The 17,984-nt window shown below is 54.9% G+C and overlaps 1 protein-coding gene and 1 long non-coding RNA gene across 4 annotated transcripts in view; both read left to right on the top strand.

Annotated features, from left to right (window-relative positions):
• Positions 1 to 339: 339 nt before the first annotated feature.
• ZBTB16 (zinc finger and BTB domain containing 16) overlaps positions 340 to 17,984 on the top strand; it is a 184,151-nt gene continuing 166,506 nt past the window's right edge. The window contains exons 1-2 of one of the 3 annotated variants that reach the window (XM_036324288.1): positions 340 to 638; positions 3,344 to 4,694. In XM_036324288.1, the coding sequence (XP_036180181.1) occupies positions 3,421 to 4,694 (1,274 nt within the window). In that variant the 5' untranslated portion in view covers positions 340 to 638; positions 3,344 to 3,420. Of the gene's footprint in view, positions 639 to 709; positions 899 to 3,343; positions 4,695 to 17,984 lie in introns of those variants that run through there. The other 2 variants (XM_036324286.1, XM_036324287.1) reach the window with 2 other exon arrangements.
• LOC118664315 lies at positions 8,269 to 10,696 on the top strand. Its single transcript, XR_004970293.1, has 2 exons — positions 8,269 to 9,209; positions 10,079 to 10,696. It is a non-coding gene; the product is annotated as an uncharacterized LOC118664315 (long non-coding RNA).

The raw sequence follows: 17,984 nt of genomic DNA, 5'->3' as shown, positions 1-17,984 counted from the left end.
GGGGGGAAACCGTGTCCGCGGGAAAGGAAAAACCCGGGGGTTGAAGGCGGGGCTGGCCCCCGAACCTCATCTCTACCGCCCCGCTAAGGGCTCCGAGCCCCTGGCGCTGTCCTCCGTGAGGTCCTTTCCTCCCCGCTTGGCCGGTGACGGCGGCCGCCGGCGCCCCAGCAGCAGCTAGATGTCAGGCGAAGCCCGGAGCGCGGCGCGCGGAAGGGAGGGGATGGGAGGGGAGGGAAGGGGTGGGGCGGGAGCGTGCGCCCAGTGCGGGGGAGGTGTGTGTGGGGGGTGGGGACGGGCTGAGCCGGGGGACAGCGGGAGGGGGGAGGGAGGGGGGAGCTGTGGGCAGGGAGCCCGGCTCCGCCGCCAGCACTAAAGATGGAGAGGCGCCGGGGCCTCGCAGGGGAGGGGGCTCGGCGTTGACGTGGGACGCGGCGGAGGCGCCGAAGCCGGTGGTGATTTGCTAACCTCACAGCAGAGAGGAGTTGAGGGCGATGAGAGCGGGTACTGCGAACTGCCGGGCGACGCCGCTGCTGCCGCCGTGAGACGGAGAGCAACAGTTCTCCCGCAGCCCCGCTCCCCGACACTGGCACACCCCCGGAGGCACGCACGCCCACCCCACAGCGCCCGGCGCGGCCGCGGTGAGCTGGGGGGCCGGGGAGGGGCGCGCTGCCCAGGGGAAGCCTCTGCCGAGGCGCCCGGGGTTGCAGAGGTCTGGGGGGCGCGTTCGCTTCGGCCACTCGGCCGCTGGGCTAGCGCCTGATTTTATTCGGCTGGTTCCCTTCCTGCTGCTGCAGCCGCCGCCGCCGCCGCCAGTCGGGGTCGGGTAGAAGGGGGAGCCCCGGCTGTCAGCTTGGGCACAGCTGCCACCCCAACCTTTCCACTCCAGGGCACGGTCGGGGTGAGAGGTGGCGGCCGAGCGGTCTTCGGGGACTGAGGGCGGGAGCGGAAGGTTGGGGTTCACGAGGCTTGGGGGTGCCGGGAGCGGTGGGCGCTCATATGCATGCGGACCGGTGCGCGGGCGCGAGAGAGGGTTGTGGCTTATTTGTGTTTATTCGCCGGCCGGCTGGGAAGCTATCACCGGAGGATCCGAGGAGTGGACCTGGGGGCGGAGGGGAGCAGGACTGGGACTCGCTTGGGTTTTGTTTCTCTTTGGAGAACGTGGTGGGCCCTTCTTTCTTGGTTAGACTCGGTCCCCTCTTTTTAGGAGGGTGGGCGGCCGTGGCGGAGCTCCGCAGCGCCCAGGGCTCCGGGCCCTCGGCGCCCAGCGGGACTGGCCGTGACGCCGGAACTGGCTGTGCGCTCCCGGCCGCACTTGGTGGGTGCCAGGCTCTGCACCTGATGCGTTCGGGCGCCTTTCCCACCCGGCGCGCCCGCAGCTCGCCCTCTCGGCCCCGGGACGCTCCCGCGGGCGGTGGAAACGCGCACGGTCTTCCCGGCCTGCGGACCCGCGGGAGCGCTCAGACGTCCTCGGCGCGGACTCCCTGGCCCGCTCCCCGGGACGCGCGCACGGTGCCGGGGCCGGGCACACCGCTGCTGGCGGCGCCGGCTCGCGGCCGGGGATCCTGCCCTTCGCTCCCGGGGGTCACGGCCCTGGGTCGGAGAGGGAGGGCCGGCCGATCCTTCCTTGCCTTCCCTCCCACAACTCTCGGTGGGGCTTTTGTGCTTCCCCTTAGCGGCGAGGCGGTCCACCTCCCGGCTCTTGCTCCGGCGCCCGGCCCGCCCGGACTCTAGCTTTTCGTCCGGGTCCCTTTTTGCTTTTCCTCGTCCCTAGACTGGCTCCCTTCCTTTCTGCCGTCTGGATCCCCGGGAAAAGTTGCTTCTCCAAGTTTGCCGAAGTCGTCTCCAAGTCTCCGTGGGGGTGGCTGGGAACGGGGTGTGTGAGCGCGGTCGATCCCTAGAGCTCGGGCGGGTGAGCGCCGGCTTTCCACCGCTGCGCCGGGGTGGGCGCTGCAGACGGCGCCGCCAGGATCGCCGCGCTGAGCCGCGGGTCGCAGGCACGGCTGACTGAGGGCACCCAGATTCCCCTTAGTACCCAAGGAGCTTGTTTTTGGGAAGGAATTCAGTAGCCCAGCTTGCATTCGTTGCATTGCTCTCGGAAACCCCTAAGCAGTCTGTGGAAAAGCCATAGGGGAGGATGAATGGCCTCAGTCCCCACCCCAGGCTGGGCAGCCAGCGGGCTTGATGAGACGTACTGCTACCCTACCTGCGGGCGCTTTTGGCTCTGGAACCCGTAGGGCTCCTTCTGGGGACAGAAGCAAGTAGTGTTGGGAGATTTAGGGAGAACCCTTGCTCCGCTTTGCTCCCAGTTCATTTCTTGACCACAGCAAGGCAGAGGCTGGAGGGTACTGGGCCTGCCAGGTCTTTCCAAGTCTTTAAGCGGTTGGGGGGGGGGGGCTGTTATTGATCCTGAACAGCTTGCTGTGGGGTAGACCTTTGTCTCCCAGCCCTGTCTTCCCTTCATACTGGTTGTAACTCGCACCATAGATGCTGGTGCCAGCGTCACTTCTAGCACCGGGAGCCATGCCCAGCAGCAGTTGCTGCTCCTGGTCACAGGACTTGCCCACTCCAGAGAGCCCGCGGGACACACTGGGAGTTCATATGTCTAGATTGCACTCCTGGCTGTGAGGGTCCATATTTCCTATGACCTCTCTTCTGAGGTCCTCCACGACCTGCCCACCTACATTTTATAGGTCCTCTTGTCCACTGGGCCCCGTGGGCAGGGGTGAGTGAGGCATCTTACATAAGTGTGCACCCATGTGTTAGGATGGGCCTGAAGAAGAGCCCTTGCCCTTGGATGTCTGTGGGCCAGACTGCAGGCTGCTAGCCCCAGCGAGGCTTGGCTTTGCTCCTGGGGCCACCACAGTGAAGCAGGGTTCAGAAAAACGTTACTTTGAAGATGAAGTTTGCTGCACAGGGGGCTGAGAGTGAAACTGAGGGCTTAATTTGACCCAAGGAAGTGGCTCAATTGTTACTGATTTTCAGCAAGTGCTGGGCACCTCCTTATAACATGTTGGCCTTGCACAGGCCCCCTGCCCCCCCCCCCCCAACTCTTAGATTTAAGACCAGGGCTCTGAAGACTCCATTGTAATTTTCATTTTACTTCATCAGTGAATTAGGCATATGTTATGGCAGAAATTTATCTTTGCTCTCATTGGTGGGTTTGTAAAGTAAAGGCAGACTCCTAGATTTCTAGGAAGCCCCTTGCCCTCTGTTAAAATCTCCAGGATGCTCTTGCTGGTTGAATGAGGGTGGGGTTGTATTGTTTGAATTCTTTTAGGGACACTGACTAATCTAGCTTTTATTCTGTCATCTCTTTTGCGTCTTCCCCCTTTCTCCCTCCTAGCCCACGAAACCCAGCCCGCCCCACCACACAGAGCCTGGAAGGAAAGAGAGCCTCATGCCTAAGCCGCGGGGAGCACCATGGATCTGACAAAGATGGGCATGATCCAGCTGCAGAACCCCAGCCACCCTTCGGGGCTCCTGTGCAAGGCCAACCAGATGCGGCTGGCCGGGACGCTGTGCGACGTGGTCATCATGGTGGACAGCCAGGAGTTCCATGCCCACCGGACCGTGCTGGCCTGCACCAGCAAGATGTTTGAGATCCTCTTCCACCGCAACAGCCAGCACTACACTCTGGACTTCCTCTCGCCAAAGACTTTCCAGCAGATCCTGGAGTATGCCTACACAGCCACGCTGCAGGCCAAGGCGGAGGACCTGGATGACCTGCTGTACGCCGCCGAGATCTTGGAGATCGAGTACCTGGAGGAGCAGTGCCTGAAGATCCTGGAGACCATCCAGGCCACAGACGACAATGACACGGAGGCCACCATGGCAGACGGCGGGGCGGAGGAAGAAGAGGACCGCAAGCCTCGGTACCTCAAGAACATCTTCATCTCGAAGCATTCCAGCGAGGAGAGTGGGTATGCCGGCGTGGCTGCGCAGAGCCTCCCTGGGCCCATGGCGGACCAGAGCCCGTCCATGTCCACCTCATTTGGTCTTTCAGCCATGAGTCCCACCAAGGCCGCAGTGGACAGTTTGATGACCATAGGACAGTCTCTCCTGCAGGGAACTCTTCAGCCCCCTGCAGGGCCTGACGAACCTACTCTGGCTGGGGCTGGGCGGCTCCCTGGGGTAGCTGAGGTGAAGACAGAGATGATGCAGGTGGACGAGGTGCCCAGCCAGGACAGCCCTGGGGCAGCCGAATCCAGCATTTCAGGCGGATTGGGGGACAAGGTTGAGGAAAGGGGCAAAGAGGGGCCCGGGACCCCAACTCGCAGCAGCGTCATTACCAGTGCGAGAGAGCTGCACTATGGGCGCGAGGAGAGTGCCGAGCAGCTGCCAACCCCCGCGGAGGCCGGCCAGGGTCCCCCAGGCCGACAGGAGCACCTGGCGCCCACCGCAGAGAAACACCTGGGCGTCTACTCCGTGTTGCCCAACCACAAGGCTGACTCTGTGCTGAACATGCCGTCGTCGGTGTCCTCCGGGCTCCACGTGCAGGTGCAGCCCGCTCTGGCTGTGTCCATGGACTTCAGCACCTACGGGAGCCTGCTGCCGCAGGGCTTCATCCAGAGGGAGCTGTTCAGCAAGCTGGGCGAGCTGGCTGTGGGCATGAAGTCGGAGAGCCGGACCCTCGGGGAGCCGTGCAGCGTGTGTGGGGTGGATCTTCCTGACAACGAGGCTGTGGAGCAGCACAGGTAGGTCCCTCGCCAGCCCCAGTGTCACCCAGCCCCAACCTCTGGCCCTGGCAGCCTGCCCTCATCCCTGGCTGCTCCCGTGTCCTGGGGCCCGACTCCCCTGTCCTCCCTGCTATTTGTAAAAAACCCACGTCTTTCTAAGTCTTGGGACTGGGGTATGCCTTCCAAGTGTGGTGAGGGGCCTAGGGTGTTGCCTACGTGTTGGGGAACGCACGGACCCAGATCTTACTAGGCTCTTGACGATTTCTGCTTTCGGGCTCCCATCTGCTTGTTCTGCTGTTGGACCTGTTCTCTTTTGCCTGGAGTGGCTGATAACGTGGAGGGAGGGAGAAGAAAAGGTGGGGTTGAGGATGAAGGTGTCCCACGGCCTGGATCTGGCCATGCCGCCAGGTTTCAGGTACTCGGTTCCCATCAGTGGTCTCTGTGGTTCCCATCAGTGGTCTCTGCCGAGGCAGGCCGTCTGCAGCTCAGGAGGACGGGAGGGGCCGCACGCTGCTTAGTGCTTGAGAGCAGCTGCTGGTCCGAACGTCATTCCTGGTGAACGTTCATCACCAGGAATGTGGCTTCCTCTCTCCCTTCCCATTCTCTGTTTCCAGAAACACATTTAGAAGGAGTCGATTTACATATGAAGGGGGAAGGATGGGTATGAGAGACTTGGGGCCAGCGTTGGCTTCGTCTGGCTTCTGTCCCTTCTCTGTGAAATAACCATTGCGCGCTTAGGACGTGTCTGCCCCAACACTAAGTGCTTGCTGTGGAGTCACGTCTTCGTTACGACCCTCTGAGACAGGCCATGTGCTCCCTTCACGTGGGAAGACACGGAGACCTTTTGCCAGGATCGCAGAGAAAGTAGGAGGCAGAGCTGGATTCAAATTCAGCTCCAAAGCCCTTTGCTGCCTTTTGGAGTCATTCAGTCCTGAAGAGGATTGTGCCCATAGCACAGAGGGTTCTGAAGATTCCTCATCAGTAGGGTCTGGTGTTTGCCTGCATCTGTCATAAGGACATGCCCATCATTTTACCCTCCAACCCCCGGTTCTGATGAGTGGTATGGAGAAGTCCAGTTTCTGTCGTCATTGTGATAACATTTGCCTGTGTGCCCTTTTGCCTGCTCTTTGTCTGTTCTTGGGGGATCCCCACTTTTGCACCCCTCTCTGTCTACCCCTTTCCTCCATTTCTCATTAGTGTAGGAGGGGATGTGACCGAGGGGGTGTGGGCCAGAGGGGGGCGTCTGGAGGTTTGTCTGATGACCCCAAGCTGAGGCGGACTCCGACAGTGACGGTACCTAATCGTGGCTCTGAGGGTTACTGACCTCGTGGAAAGTGTTGCTGAGCTAAACGTTAGCCGAGTTTTCCGGCGGGTGCGGAAAAATAACCACCGCTAAGGTGTGCCTTGATGCTTGTGCCGCTCAGAAGTAGACCGAGTTCGTGTTTGTTTTTGCTCAAACTTTCCTCAAGAGGAAACCCCCTCCTCAAACTTGACCAGGTACGTTTCTCATCGTCTCCGGATGTGAATGATTTCAGTGTTGTGCTGTGAGAAGTGGGCTCTGGTGGGAAGGAAACGCTGCGCTGGCGCTCCTCAGGCCCGGCTGCCTCTCTTGACTGAGGGGGCTACGAAGCTGCCACCCGCCCAGGACTTCCGAGTTCCCGTCCTGCGGGACCCTCGGTCCCCCTGGGAGGGGCTGGGGCCTGGTGGTGCGATACTTCCCGGAGTGATCGAGGTGGTGAAACTGGAGTTTAGGAAACCTTTCTGAGCCCTGTGTTACTTTTTATTTATTTATTAACAAAATATTTTTCTTGGGTTACTTTTAAAAATGGAGGTGGTTAGCAGGGTGTGGTGCTGAATTAATGAAGTAGTAGCTAGAAGTCCCTAGACTTGAGACAGTACCCAATAACTGTGAAGGTGAAGAACTGACCCTCTTCCCCCGTCTTGTTTGGTCTCACGTCTGCCTAACCCCGTTGGATCCGAGCTCCAGTGCGAGTGTCCACAGCGCGGCCGTCCCGGGGCTGTGCTGGCTGCGGGTGCTGTGGGGAGTGGCCCTGTCCCGTGGACTTGGGGTGCTGAGGCGCTGGTCCTGGGCCCTTGGTGTCACGCTGTGGGCTGCTGGCATGGAGAATGTGCTTTGACTGAGGGTGGAGAGTAAGCTGCTGCAACCCAGGAAACCAGGGCCTGGGGCAGTGCCAGGGTGGAAAGCCACGAGGGTCTAGAGAAATCAAGGAGGAGACACAGTGCTCCTGTGCAGCCCGGCCCTCCTAAGACTGGCAGCCCCGCAGCTCCTGGTCGGACGGCCTTACCCGCCCCAACCCCCTCAGAGCACCTGGATTAAGGTGCTACTTCCCTACTTCCTACTGTTCCCTGTTCCTCCCCCACATCCCAGCTACCAGCAAAAACAGAGAAGCAACACAAAACAATCAGTGGGAGACTCTGACATCAGGAGATGGAATTGGCTATAATATAATAGTGATGAACATAGTGAAATAACAGGCGACAGATTTACTTTATTTTTAAATATATTTTTATTGATTTCAGAGAGGAAGGGAGAGGGAGAGAGAGATAGAAACATCCATGATGAGAGAGAATCACTGAATTGGCTGGGGATGGAGCCCATAACCCGGGCGTGTGCCCTGGCCGGGAATCGAACTGTGACCTTCTGGTTCACAGGTTGAGGCTCAACCACTGAGCCATGCCAATTGGGCAGGTTTTATTTTATTTATTTATTTAGTCTTTTTAAACATTTTAATTTAAATTCTTTATTGTTTAAAGTATTACGTAAGTCTCCCCCCCATTGACCTCTCCCCAGCCGCTCCCACCCCCCAGCACATGCCCTCACCCCCCTACTGTTTGTGTCCATTGGTTATGCTCATGTGCATGCATACAAGTCCTTTGGTTGATCTCTTACCACCCCCCCCCCCATTTTGTTTTTAAGCCCATAGGCTAGAGTGTTGGTAAAGGTTAAGTCCCTTGCAGTTGTTGGGGAGCACAAGAGCATGGAGAGGAAGGAAGGGGAGCTTGCTGGGAAGTGGTGCAGGAAGGAGAGCTTGTTATGGAATGCCATCAGTAGGATTCCTCGTGACTGGGCCCCAAGCTGGTGAGAGAGGAGCCTGTTAGCATGACAGAAAGTTGGAATGAAACCTAGTGAAGTTGTGGTCCCTACAGTGCACAGCGAGGTGTAAAAACAATGTTAAATGTAGTCCTGGATGGAAGGAAAGGCCAGACAAAGACACTACCTGAATAAATCAAATGGGGCTGACTTCCCTAAGGGTCCAGAGGAAGTCAGAACAGTTAGAAGACCTGATCGGCAGCATTCTCAGGCAGACGGAGGAGCAAGCTCTGGGCCCCCACGCCTTCCCCAGGAGGCCCACATTATAGAAGATACGACTGAGGGAGGGAGGGTGATGTTGGGAGGGCCACAGTAAGCTTCTGGAAGACTGGAATCTCTCTCTAGGCCAGTGATGGCGAACCTGTGACACGCGAACTCATTTTTTTGGTTCATTCTTCTTTGTTAAATGGCATTTAAATATATAAAATAAATATCAAAAATGTAAGTCTTTGTTTTACTATGGTTGCAAATATCAAAAAATTTCTCTAGGTGACACGGCACCAGAGTTAAGTTAGGGTTTTTCAAAATGCTGACTCGCCGAGCTCAAAAGGTTCGCCGTCACTGGGCTAGGCTCAGTCTGTCTTCCTTCCCTTTCTCCTCTGAAAGGCTGGAGCAGTGCTGCACGTAGGTTTGTCTCGATCTGCTCTGGGGGCGGCTCCCGTGGGCAGACGCACCTTCTCCTTCTCAGAGTGCATACGGATGTGATGTGTATGTTCACCTAAGTGGGAACACAGTCGTCAGTGGTAGCCCTCAGCCTCCCCAGGCTCATACAGCCTGGTCGTAAGATGTTTCTGAACTCAGTGCTGCAGGATCAGCGTGGGATCTGGCTTCCTAGGATGCTGGATCTTCTACAGACAAACCCTCAGGCCAGCGACCGTGCGTGTCCTGCACACACAGAGCAGGGTCTCTTGCCTGGCTCCTGCAGAGACGCTCAGGAACCAGAAGGAACGGTCTCAGCCAGCTCCCTAGACCCAGCTCTGGGGTGCCTGAGCCATATAGTTGAGATGTCAGAGCTCTGCCTGGCCCTTTGCCTCGGTCTCTCTCAGGTGGCCAGTTGCTCTGTTTTCAGTGATTGACCATGGAGAGGGCCAATAGCCATTGACCTTGGTTTTGGCCAGTTTGGGGAGGTTAGCAGTTGCCCTGAACTCTTGGCCCCTTTGCATCATTCTACCAGCTTTAGGCACCCATGAGGTCAAACCAGGTTCTGTTTGGAAAAGAGTATGCTGTGGGGTAATGGTAGCAACAGCAATAATGTTATGAATGCCTTTTATCAGTTGTAGCACTTTCTCCTTTGCAAAGCATCTTCACTGACTTTGTGTTGCTTAACCTCAGTCCTCCCCAAAGGGGAGGCAGGCCCATCATCATTCTGTATCTGTGATGATGAAGTCTGAAGAACTCTGCAAGCTGCGGATAGGTTCTTTGTAAGTTTGCAGCAAACTCATTTAGTGGCAAAGCCTCATCTGAACTGATGTGAGGCTATGTTTTTCCTGTCTATTTTGAATATTCATTTGTTTTGCTGCAAAAATATTGATGTGTTTGATTACAGAGCGCTTCCTTAGACTCCTCTGGGACTGGGCAGAGACGATCAGCCCCATAGTGCCTTTGTAGAATCTGAACCATTTGGGTTTCTGAAGCACCTCAGGGTTTTGGATAAGGGATTGAGGGCCATTAGCAGCTCCAGTTCACAGATGAGGAGAACGGGCTGGGCCAGCGTGGAGCCAGTAAGTGACTTGCCCACGGTTGCATAGCTATAAATGGATAGGACCAGCCCCACCTAAGGCACAGCCCCGGGTGCTCCACGCCAGGCCATATAAGAACATGTGCATGCCGTTTGGGTCAGTTCCATCTGACCTAGTCTTCGGTTGCCAACCCTGTCCCTGAGATGCCACCATAGGAGGCTACAGCTATCTTCCTTGACGTCAATCCTAAAGGTCAGGTGGTGCCCAGCTCCTCTTAGTATCTATTTATGGCTGTTCTGTCATTCACAGATTTGCCCAAATCCTTTCTGAATCCATTTCTATTTCCAGGAAGTATGCTTTTGGGGGTGATGAATGGCTCAAGTTTATAACCTCCTGAGCTCCTGGAAATCCAGTCTTTGGGAGAGGACGTTGGGTGTACAGATAGGAGAGTGTGTGGGGTCTGCAGCTGCCGAGAGGCAGGCCTTGAGGCCCAGCCCTTTAGTTTATATTTTATTTATTTATTTATTTTATTATTTTATTTTTTTAACTCTCGTCACCATTGTCAGTCTTTTTTTCATCCCGAGCTTTAATTTCTTCATTTGTAAACTTAGGCACTTGGACAAACTGTTTCTGAATTGCTGAGCGCTTTAAAACGTAGTTCTTTTACCACCTGTATCCCCACTTTCGTCTTCATGAAGCCCTCTTGGTTCATTGACTTCTGCTCTGGTTTGGATCTGGATTCCAGCTAACGAAGGGGCCACTTAGAGCCGAGTCTGTCTGCTCTGACGTCGTTTCTACATCCTGAAGCCTGTTTAGGGTTACTGAGTCACCTGGGATCGAGGCTGAACGCCGGGAAATTTTGAAGATGATGTACTTTATTTCCAGTGGAGGAAACTTGTATGCTCTTTCATCTCAGTGAGAAGTTCCAGTTTGATTTGCTGTCACCGCTGCTGGTGCCGCGAGCTGCGGGGAGTGGGAGACAGCTTTAGCTCAGCAACACTTTCCCTGCCGCTTGCTCTAAGGACACTATTTATGAATCTAAGATAGTGATTATCCTAAACTGTTAAAATTAAACCCCATTCACAACTCGTTGATTTGTTGCTAATTCCGGAGAAAAACATTTCCAATCACTTCAGTTTTGTAAATTAATGACTTTAAAACACGTCCAAGGGAAAGGCCAAGTGTGAGACTTCAGAGTCCCGCTAAATAAATACAGGTGTGTCTCCGTTTGCCCCGTGGAGGGTTTCTGAGTTTTCCACGGTAACGGAGGTTTTCTTAGCCAGGTTCTGTGCTGGCCAGGTTCGGTGAGAGCCTGGCGCGATGGCGGTTATTCTGATAGAAAGAAAAATGTACTGCGGCATCCCCACTGCCCCACCTCCCACCCCACGTTTTGTTTATTTATTTAAAAAATATCTTTATTGATTTTTAGAGAGGAAGAGAGAGGGAGAAAGAGATAGAAACATCAATAATAAGTGAGAATCATTGATTGGCTGCCTCCTGCATGACTGGGGATCAAGCCCGCAACCGGGCCTGTGCCCTGACCGGGAATCGAACCGTGACCTCCTGGTTCAAAGGTCGACGCTCAACCACTGAGCCACCGCAGCCAGGCCACCCCACATTTTATACAGAGTAAATGCATATTTTGAGCAAATGAGACTATTTTTGGGTCAGGACCCCAATTTCACTATTTGGCAGCTGTGTGACTCTGGTTACCTTACCTAACCTCTCTGTGCCTGCTTGATTGTTTGTCAAATGGGAATAATGACAAACACTTGGTTAGTTATAAGGACTAATTACTAAATATTTATAAGGTTCAAGGAATGTGGCATAGGGTGAATGCTCCATATGTGTTTGCTATTATTTTGTGTGTTTTTTAAATCCTCACCTGAGGATATTTTTTCCATTGCTTTTTTTTAGAAAGAGTGGAAGGGAGGGAGGGAGAGAAGGAGAGAGAGAAACATCAGTGTGAGAGAGACGCATCGATTGGTTGCCTCCTGCATGCACCGTGACTGGGGCCGGTGATTGAACCCGCAAACCCAGGTACATGCCCATGACGGGGCATTCAAACCCATGACCCTTCAGTGTGCAGGCCGATGCTCTAACCACTGAGCACACCCACCAGGGCTGCTGCTGTGTTTTTATTGCCATTGTTGTTGTGACGCGGGGGACACTGGTGGTGCGAGGTGGAAGACATGTTTGTGCTGGTCCAGGTCCTACTTTCCCCAGAGGCGTTGGTTCCTTCGGCACCAAGAAAACTCCTGCCTCGGGCCCAGTGTGGGGCTGGTACACAGTGAGACCGGCGTTTTCCCAGAAGTTGATCTCTTGTTCCTTGGTGGCCGGGGGACTCTTTGTCCCATTGACCCGAGGCCTGATGAGTCATTGCGGTTCTCATTTAAATTTAGCTGGGCCACGCTCCAGCATCCCCAGCTCCCCGCGCCCAGGCGGTTCACGGTGCCGTGTCCCGTTGCCTGCCCGCATGGCCAGGCGTGCAGAGACGAGGGGCACAGCACCGCCCACTGAGGCAGTCCGGGCTGCGGGTGTGGCGCGTTCCAGAGCGCCCTTCCTTTCCCCACCCCCGTGCAGCAGGGTTCTAAGGGTGAATTCAGCAAGTGCTGTTTTGAGTGCTTGATACAGATCAGGTTCTGTGCTAAGCCCATCCGTCCTCAGAATCTTCCCAAACCCTAGAGGCACCCTCTAAGGTGGATATTAGTTTTGCATCCCAGATGGGCAGAGGGAAGCACAGTGGTTAGTGGACTTGTCCATGGTAAGACAGGCAAGGGTGGCACCAGGGCTTGTGCCCAGGCCTCTGGCTCCACTCGCACCCTTCTCTCCATTGCATGCTGCTTGGCCCTTCGGCCCCTGGTGTGATCAGAAGGGGAGGGGAATGCAGGACGGCCGGCTCTCGCTCCCTGCAGCCAGTGACCAGGCGGCTCGCTGCTCGGCCTGCTCCGGCCTGGCTGCCTCTTGGGGCTGCCGCGGAGCGGAGCTGTGGGCGTGCTGCTTCTGCCCGGGGTCCAGGTGTGTGGTGGTCGGGGCCAGCGAGGCCCAAGGACCTGCATCTACTACACTGTCTCTTACTGACACCGAGACCAGCTTCTCCAGATAGAGGCCTTTTGTGCTGCCTGAAAAAAAACCCCAAAAACAAAAAAGGGAGAGAAAAAGAAACCCACTCACAAAAATGAAAATTCCATGCTGTTACTCCATGCCAGCCTACTCAGAAATCCCCCTTGCTACCATTTCCCCGTAAAAGCCCCGGTGTGCTGCTTCTGCCCGCTCATTCTGGCAAAACTATGGTTGGGTTTTGCCTACGTGAGGTTTATCTCTGCAGCTGCAAGGAGGGAACCTGCGGTACTTTATTGTCAGCACGGAAACTTTGGCTGAAAACTTGCAAAAACCTGCTTAATTCTAAATTCCTAGCTCACTTTGGACTCTTGTCCTCAAGGCGTGATTTTTCTTTACCAGGAAGAGACTGTGTTCAGCTTTGCAGCAGGAAGAATCCAAGTTAGATGAGAGAAAGAACTTCCCGAAACAGTGGAAGGCTAGTGGTGATGTTATTAGATTTGGTCACGGAAATGTTTAGGAAGAGGAGAATTTGTGGGCCAGTCGGAAATGGTTGTTAGAGTTTTCCCCGCTTTAGGGTCTTTTAGATCCTCCCGATATAATAAGCAAAGACTCGTAGACACACAAACAAACCAGCACCAGCAGGCCCGCCAAGAACAAGCCATGTGTACCCCCAGACCCGAGGGAAGTGGGGCCAGGCATGAAGACTGGCCTTGGGTCCACGTGGCATAGGAGCTGCGCTCTGAACTTGGGAACTCTTCCACCTGTGTGACTGTCAGGCTCCGCTCCTGTGAAGCGAGGGCAGCCTCTTCCCTCTCAGCGTGGTTTTAAACATGTGGGTGCCGGTGCCATGTGGCAGAAAGCACACAGCAGGGACTCCGCGTGAGGCCGCCTCCCGCCTCCCCTGTGACTCCTGCCCAGGGAGTCGCTCTCCGAGCCGTCACACCCTCGCCCAGCGCCGGCCTCTAATCTAAGCGGATTAGCCAGCGTTGTGATCTTAATGTCATTAGGCCTGTTGGCACAGCTCTCCTTGCCGTAGTGAGAAGCAGATGTGGCCGGCCGTCATGGCCCTGGGTGATCCATCAGCCTGGCGTGCCGGGGGAAACATTACGAGTGTTAATTTGGGGGAGTCTCTTATGGTAGCTGGGGGAAACATGGAGGGAGTGTTGGAAACGTATTGATTTAAGCCCTTCAGCAGGTTAGATGCTGCCCGGGGTCTACTGTGGCCGAACTGCCCAGCCCCCCACACCCCTCTCTTCAAGTCAGGCCCCTCCTGATGACTTCCAGAGTTGGAGAGACAACTTAGCAGGCCCTTGTTTCTTGCCGATGTACCTTATTAGTAGCACCTGGCATCATAACCCACTAATGGGAACCAGCGCTCTCCTCCTGCGTGGCCAGTGACAAGTAGCCCTGTCAGCCGGGGCTCGCCGTGCGAGGAAGTTCCTATTAGCTTTATGGTCAGGAGAACTTGTCCTGTTCAGGAAATGAATGTTGCTGCTAAAGGTCCGCGGCCCTGACCCTGGCGGTGTAACCTGTGCTGGCCGGGGAGCCCCGCGCAGGATGCTTGGGATTTCAGCCCCTCTCTGGTTCTTGTCATACGTAAAGAGGGAATCACTGTGGTATGTTGCAGCCTTGAACTTTTGATTTATTAGCCGAGGGCCCCTTAACTGTTGCCGTGCCGGACGGCTGTGCGGTGACAGAGCCGAGTGTCCGTGCCTAGATGTGTGCGAGGAGTCATGCTGAGAGGGCTCATCTCTGCGAGGAGGGTCCTGGGGGGGGGCGGGGGGGGGGCGGTCATGATCTGCTTGCTTTTGCATTCCTGCAGCTTCAAAATTTTCTGGGGGTGTCGGTCACAGTGATGGGAAACTAGGAAGCACTACGTTGAACCTGGGTTTGAATTCTTCCTCTGTGTCTTGCAAGCTCTGTCTTGCGGCAAGATTCCCAAGCGCCCCGTCCTCGTCTGGGAGGGGCAGTGACAGCCTCCACGTTGTAGTGTTGCCGTGACGTTGTCCATAGGGTGATGCATACGGAATAGGCAGCCCAGCTCGGAACGCTGTGTGGTGTCAGGTTATAGTGTTTGAGAGGATGTGCCTGTTGCTTTTATGTTTCTCAACATAAACTTGTTTTAAACATTGGAAAGTATGGCACAGCACTTTTTCCTGTTTAATTTACCGAGACCGTTTTTCTCTCTCATCGTAGCCTTAGAGTCATTAAAGAAAGGCTACTTAAGTTGTTCCTTTTTTTTCTTTTCTTTTTCGGCCTGTGAGTACCGTTTCTAAATGTGAATTTTGCAGGGAACAGCAGTGTTTGACCTTCTTCTTGAGGGAAGCTTTTTGCCTCACTCTTTTTAAGGAGAGGTGTTTGTGAGTTGTCTGGCGAACGGATGCGTTACTTTTGCTGCTATTGCTGCTGCTGCTGCTGCTGCCGTTTTAAAGGCCCCCGGTGACAAAGGAGTGAACCAGACTCCCAGGGAAGCATGCAGAGTGTGGCCCAGAGAGATGGGCCTGTGGGGGACCGGCTCAGAGATGACACCTCCTTTAGGACCTTGAAAACAGATCTGCCCATCTGTCTCCCGTGTTTATAATCGCCAGCAGTAGTTCAAGGCGGGGGGAGGGGGTTATCATCTGATTGCAGGGTTGGGTGCAAGGGAAAGGACAGCCTGTCGAGGCAGCTGGACCCCGAGTTTTGGAGAATGGGTTACTGGCCCATTTCAGGGTACACACACCGGAGGGGAGCACGTTCTCACCTCCTCTCAGCCGTTTCTTTATCCTCCACGTGAAAAACGGTGCACGTCTTGATTAAACAGCAGGTGAAAGTTGCTTCGAAGCATTGGTGGAGTAGGGACTGGAAATGTTCACTGCAAAGCTCAACCATGACAGTTGTCCCCTAAATGCTCTGCTAAATTAAGGACCTGCTAACATGTGTGCGTCTACCTCCCCACTTCCTCCTTCCCCTTCCCCTCGGCAGAAGGGATAAAGATGGTACCTAAAAACAACGTGAAGCGGCTGCTAAATCGAGGGACTCTAAAAAACAAGTTTCTTTCCTTGACGTTGCGTGTGGAAGCCCAGGGCTGGCTGTGTGAGCGCTGCAGACCCCTTGGGGCCCGTGTGCCTGCCCCTCCCCCCAGTTTTTAACGCAGTGGTTTTCATTGCCATGTCTCCCCTCTTTCCCCCTTCGTGATCATCCACTATTTTACTTTTTGTGTTCTGACAGCCGCAAGAGTGATTTTTGTTGTTTGAGCCGAGGAGCTGCTAAATCTTCCCTAGCGGTTGATTCAATGAGGCAGGGAGGGTGGCTGGAGGGGAGAGGCCAGATCTTGGCATCCCCTGTTGCAAAAGTGAAAAATATTTCTGTTTGCAGTTAATTTTAGTGGCGAGCAGATCATGTTAACTGGATGTAATTGCTTCCAGATATGGCCGAGGGTTTTGTGTGTTGAGATGAAGGGTCTGGTAAGTGCTTGCTTCCTGTGTAAATTAGCCTATTCCATTCAGTCTTTCATTCTCATCAGCCCTGGGTTCTGTCATTCTCCCATTTCCCCTCCCAGCCCGCAGCCTGGTGTGAGAAGCAGCTTGTCTGTCCCTCTGGGTGCAATTCTTTTGTCACTTGGAGCCATTCACCTCTTGCTTCTTGATGTGACTTTGCCCTGAAGATGACGAGAAGAGTTTGAAAAGATGCCACCGGACTTGCCTCTTCCTGCGCAGGGGCAGGGGCAGGGGCAGGGCAGCCCTGCAGGGCCCAGGAGCAGGCGCACGTCCTGGCCACGCGGATTGTGTTTCGGAACCCAGGGCTCCAGGTTTTCCATGGCTTTTCTCGCCCCTGCCCTCTGACCTCTACTCCCAGTTTGGAGAATACCCCTTTCTCCCTCCCTGAACAAAGCACATTCCAGTGGGCCTGAAAGCCCAGGCAAATGAAACGGCTGTTGCGCGGAGGGCTGTTGCGCGGAGGAGAAGCTCATAGTCACAGAAAAGGGTCCCATTAGACATGAAGCCACCCCTCTTCTTTGCAAAACAGGTGGGGCCTACACACGCACCTGCCTCTCTCGGTCAGAGAGGAAGAGGAACCCCCCCCACCCAGAGAATCTTCTCCAGGTTCCTGCGGGTTTCCGGGGTAGAAACCGAGGAAAACTGTTACGATTCCTGCTCTCCCGAATTCTGATTCTGTCCTGTGGCCAGCCCCACATTCTTAGTGCTATTTGCATAAGGGGGTTGCTGTTTATCTTTCTGTATCAGCTCCACTGATAACCCCTGTGGTCTGTTTAACAATCTACGAGGAGTAGATGACTCGATAAATGCCGGTTTTCCAATATGCAAAGATAAACGGTTGGGGTCAGGGTGAGGGGTGGTGAGTGGGGAAGGAGGGACCAGGCGGGCAGACAGGACCGGACCCTCCTGCAGATCGGGGCGGAGATGTGTGAAAGCACCCGATGGAAGGAAACAGGTACCTTGTACAGCACAGCAGCTGCATTTATCGCGCAGTTTATCAGTTTCCTGCCCTCACCTACTTTTCTCCCCCTTTATGTGGACATGCACAGTCTGAGAACGTTTCGCTGAGCGGGTTTCGGATGCCTGTGCTAATACCAGAGGGGAGAGGATGTCGGTAATCTTGGCTCCTTTAGTTCCGATCTTTTTCTCCCTTAACCCTCTCCCACTCCCCCAAGTTGTTGGCTGGTAAGTAATGGGTGCTCACCCAAAAAATCTGTAAATCTGAAATCTTAAATGGGTGGACGCTTCCCATCTGCCCTGAATTTGCTTCTTCAAGCAGGGTGCCTGGCCCTGGAAGAGGCTAGGTGCAGGGAAAACTTCTGACCCCATCACCTAGTCAATAGGCTTTCTGAGAATCAAACAAAAGAGTTTGGACTGGAGGCTCAAGCTGGGAACACAGCTGATAGCTTTGTTTTGATGTCCTTGTACTGTTTGCAGATCACGGAGGTGCTATTTAGAGCAGAAGTATCTGCTGAAATAGACTTCCCGGCAAGTTGAAACAGCTTGCCCAAAGTCCACGCGATGCTGCAGATAGGGGAGGGGTCCGTAGCCCAGGCCCTGTTGGGGAGGGGGCGCCCTCGCTCATGGGAGAGGCTTTCTGGGAGGTGCTGGTTTCTAGGGACAGTGTGCGAAGGGATCAGGAGAGCACAGGCTTGAGAGCGAGGCATCCTGGCTGAAAACCCAGGCCCAGCAGGCATGGCGTGTGCCTTGAGCAAGTTCTCAGCCTTTCTGAGCCCGTCTCCTTGTTCTGCGAAAAACGAGGCCAATACCTTAAAGGCAGTTACGTGAATAAAATATGTATAAAGTGCACAGCACAAGGGACATCCTTGGTAAACGGGCACACGTGAGCTGTGAACACCCTTCAAAGCCTGTTTCTTTGGCCCAGGGGAGGAACTGTGAAAGGAACTAGTGAGAGCTTCTGTTTTGGGCTCTGTGTACATGGATAATACACTAACCCTGTGCTCACCGCCAGCAG

The sequence above is a fragment of the Myotis myotis genome, unplaced genomic scaffold (assembly GCF_014108235.1).
Source record: "Myotis myotis isolate mMyoMyo1 unplaced genomic scaffold, mMyoMyo1.p scaffold_m19_p_10, whole genome shotgun sequence".
In the NCBI taxonomy this organism is placed as follows: domain Eukaryota; kingdom Metazoa; phylum Chordata; class Mammalia; order Chiroptera; family Vespertilionidae; genus Myotis; species Myotis myotis.
This window is presented reverse-complemented; position numbering and strand designations above follow the sequence as displayed.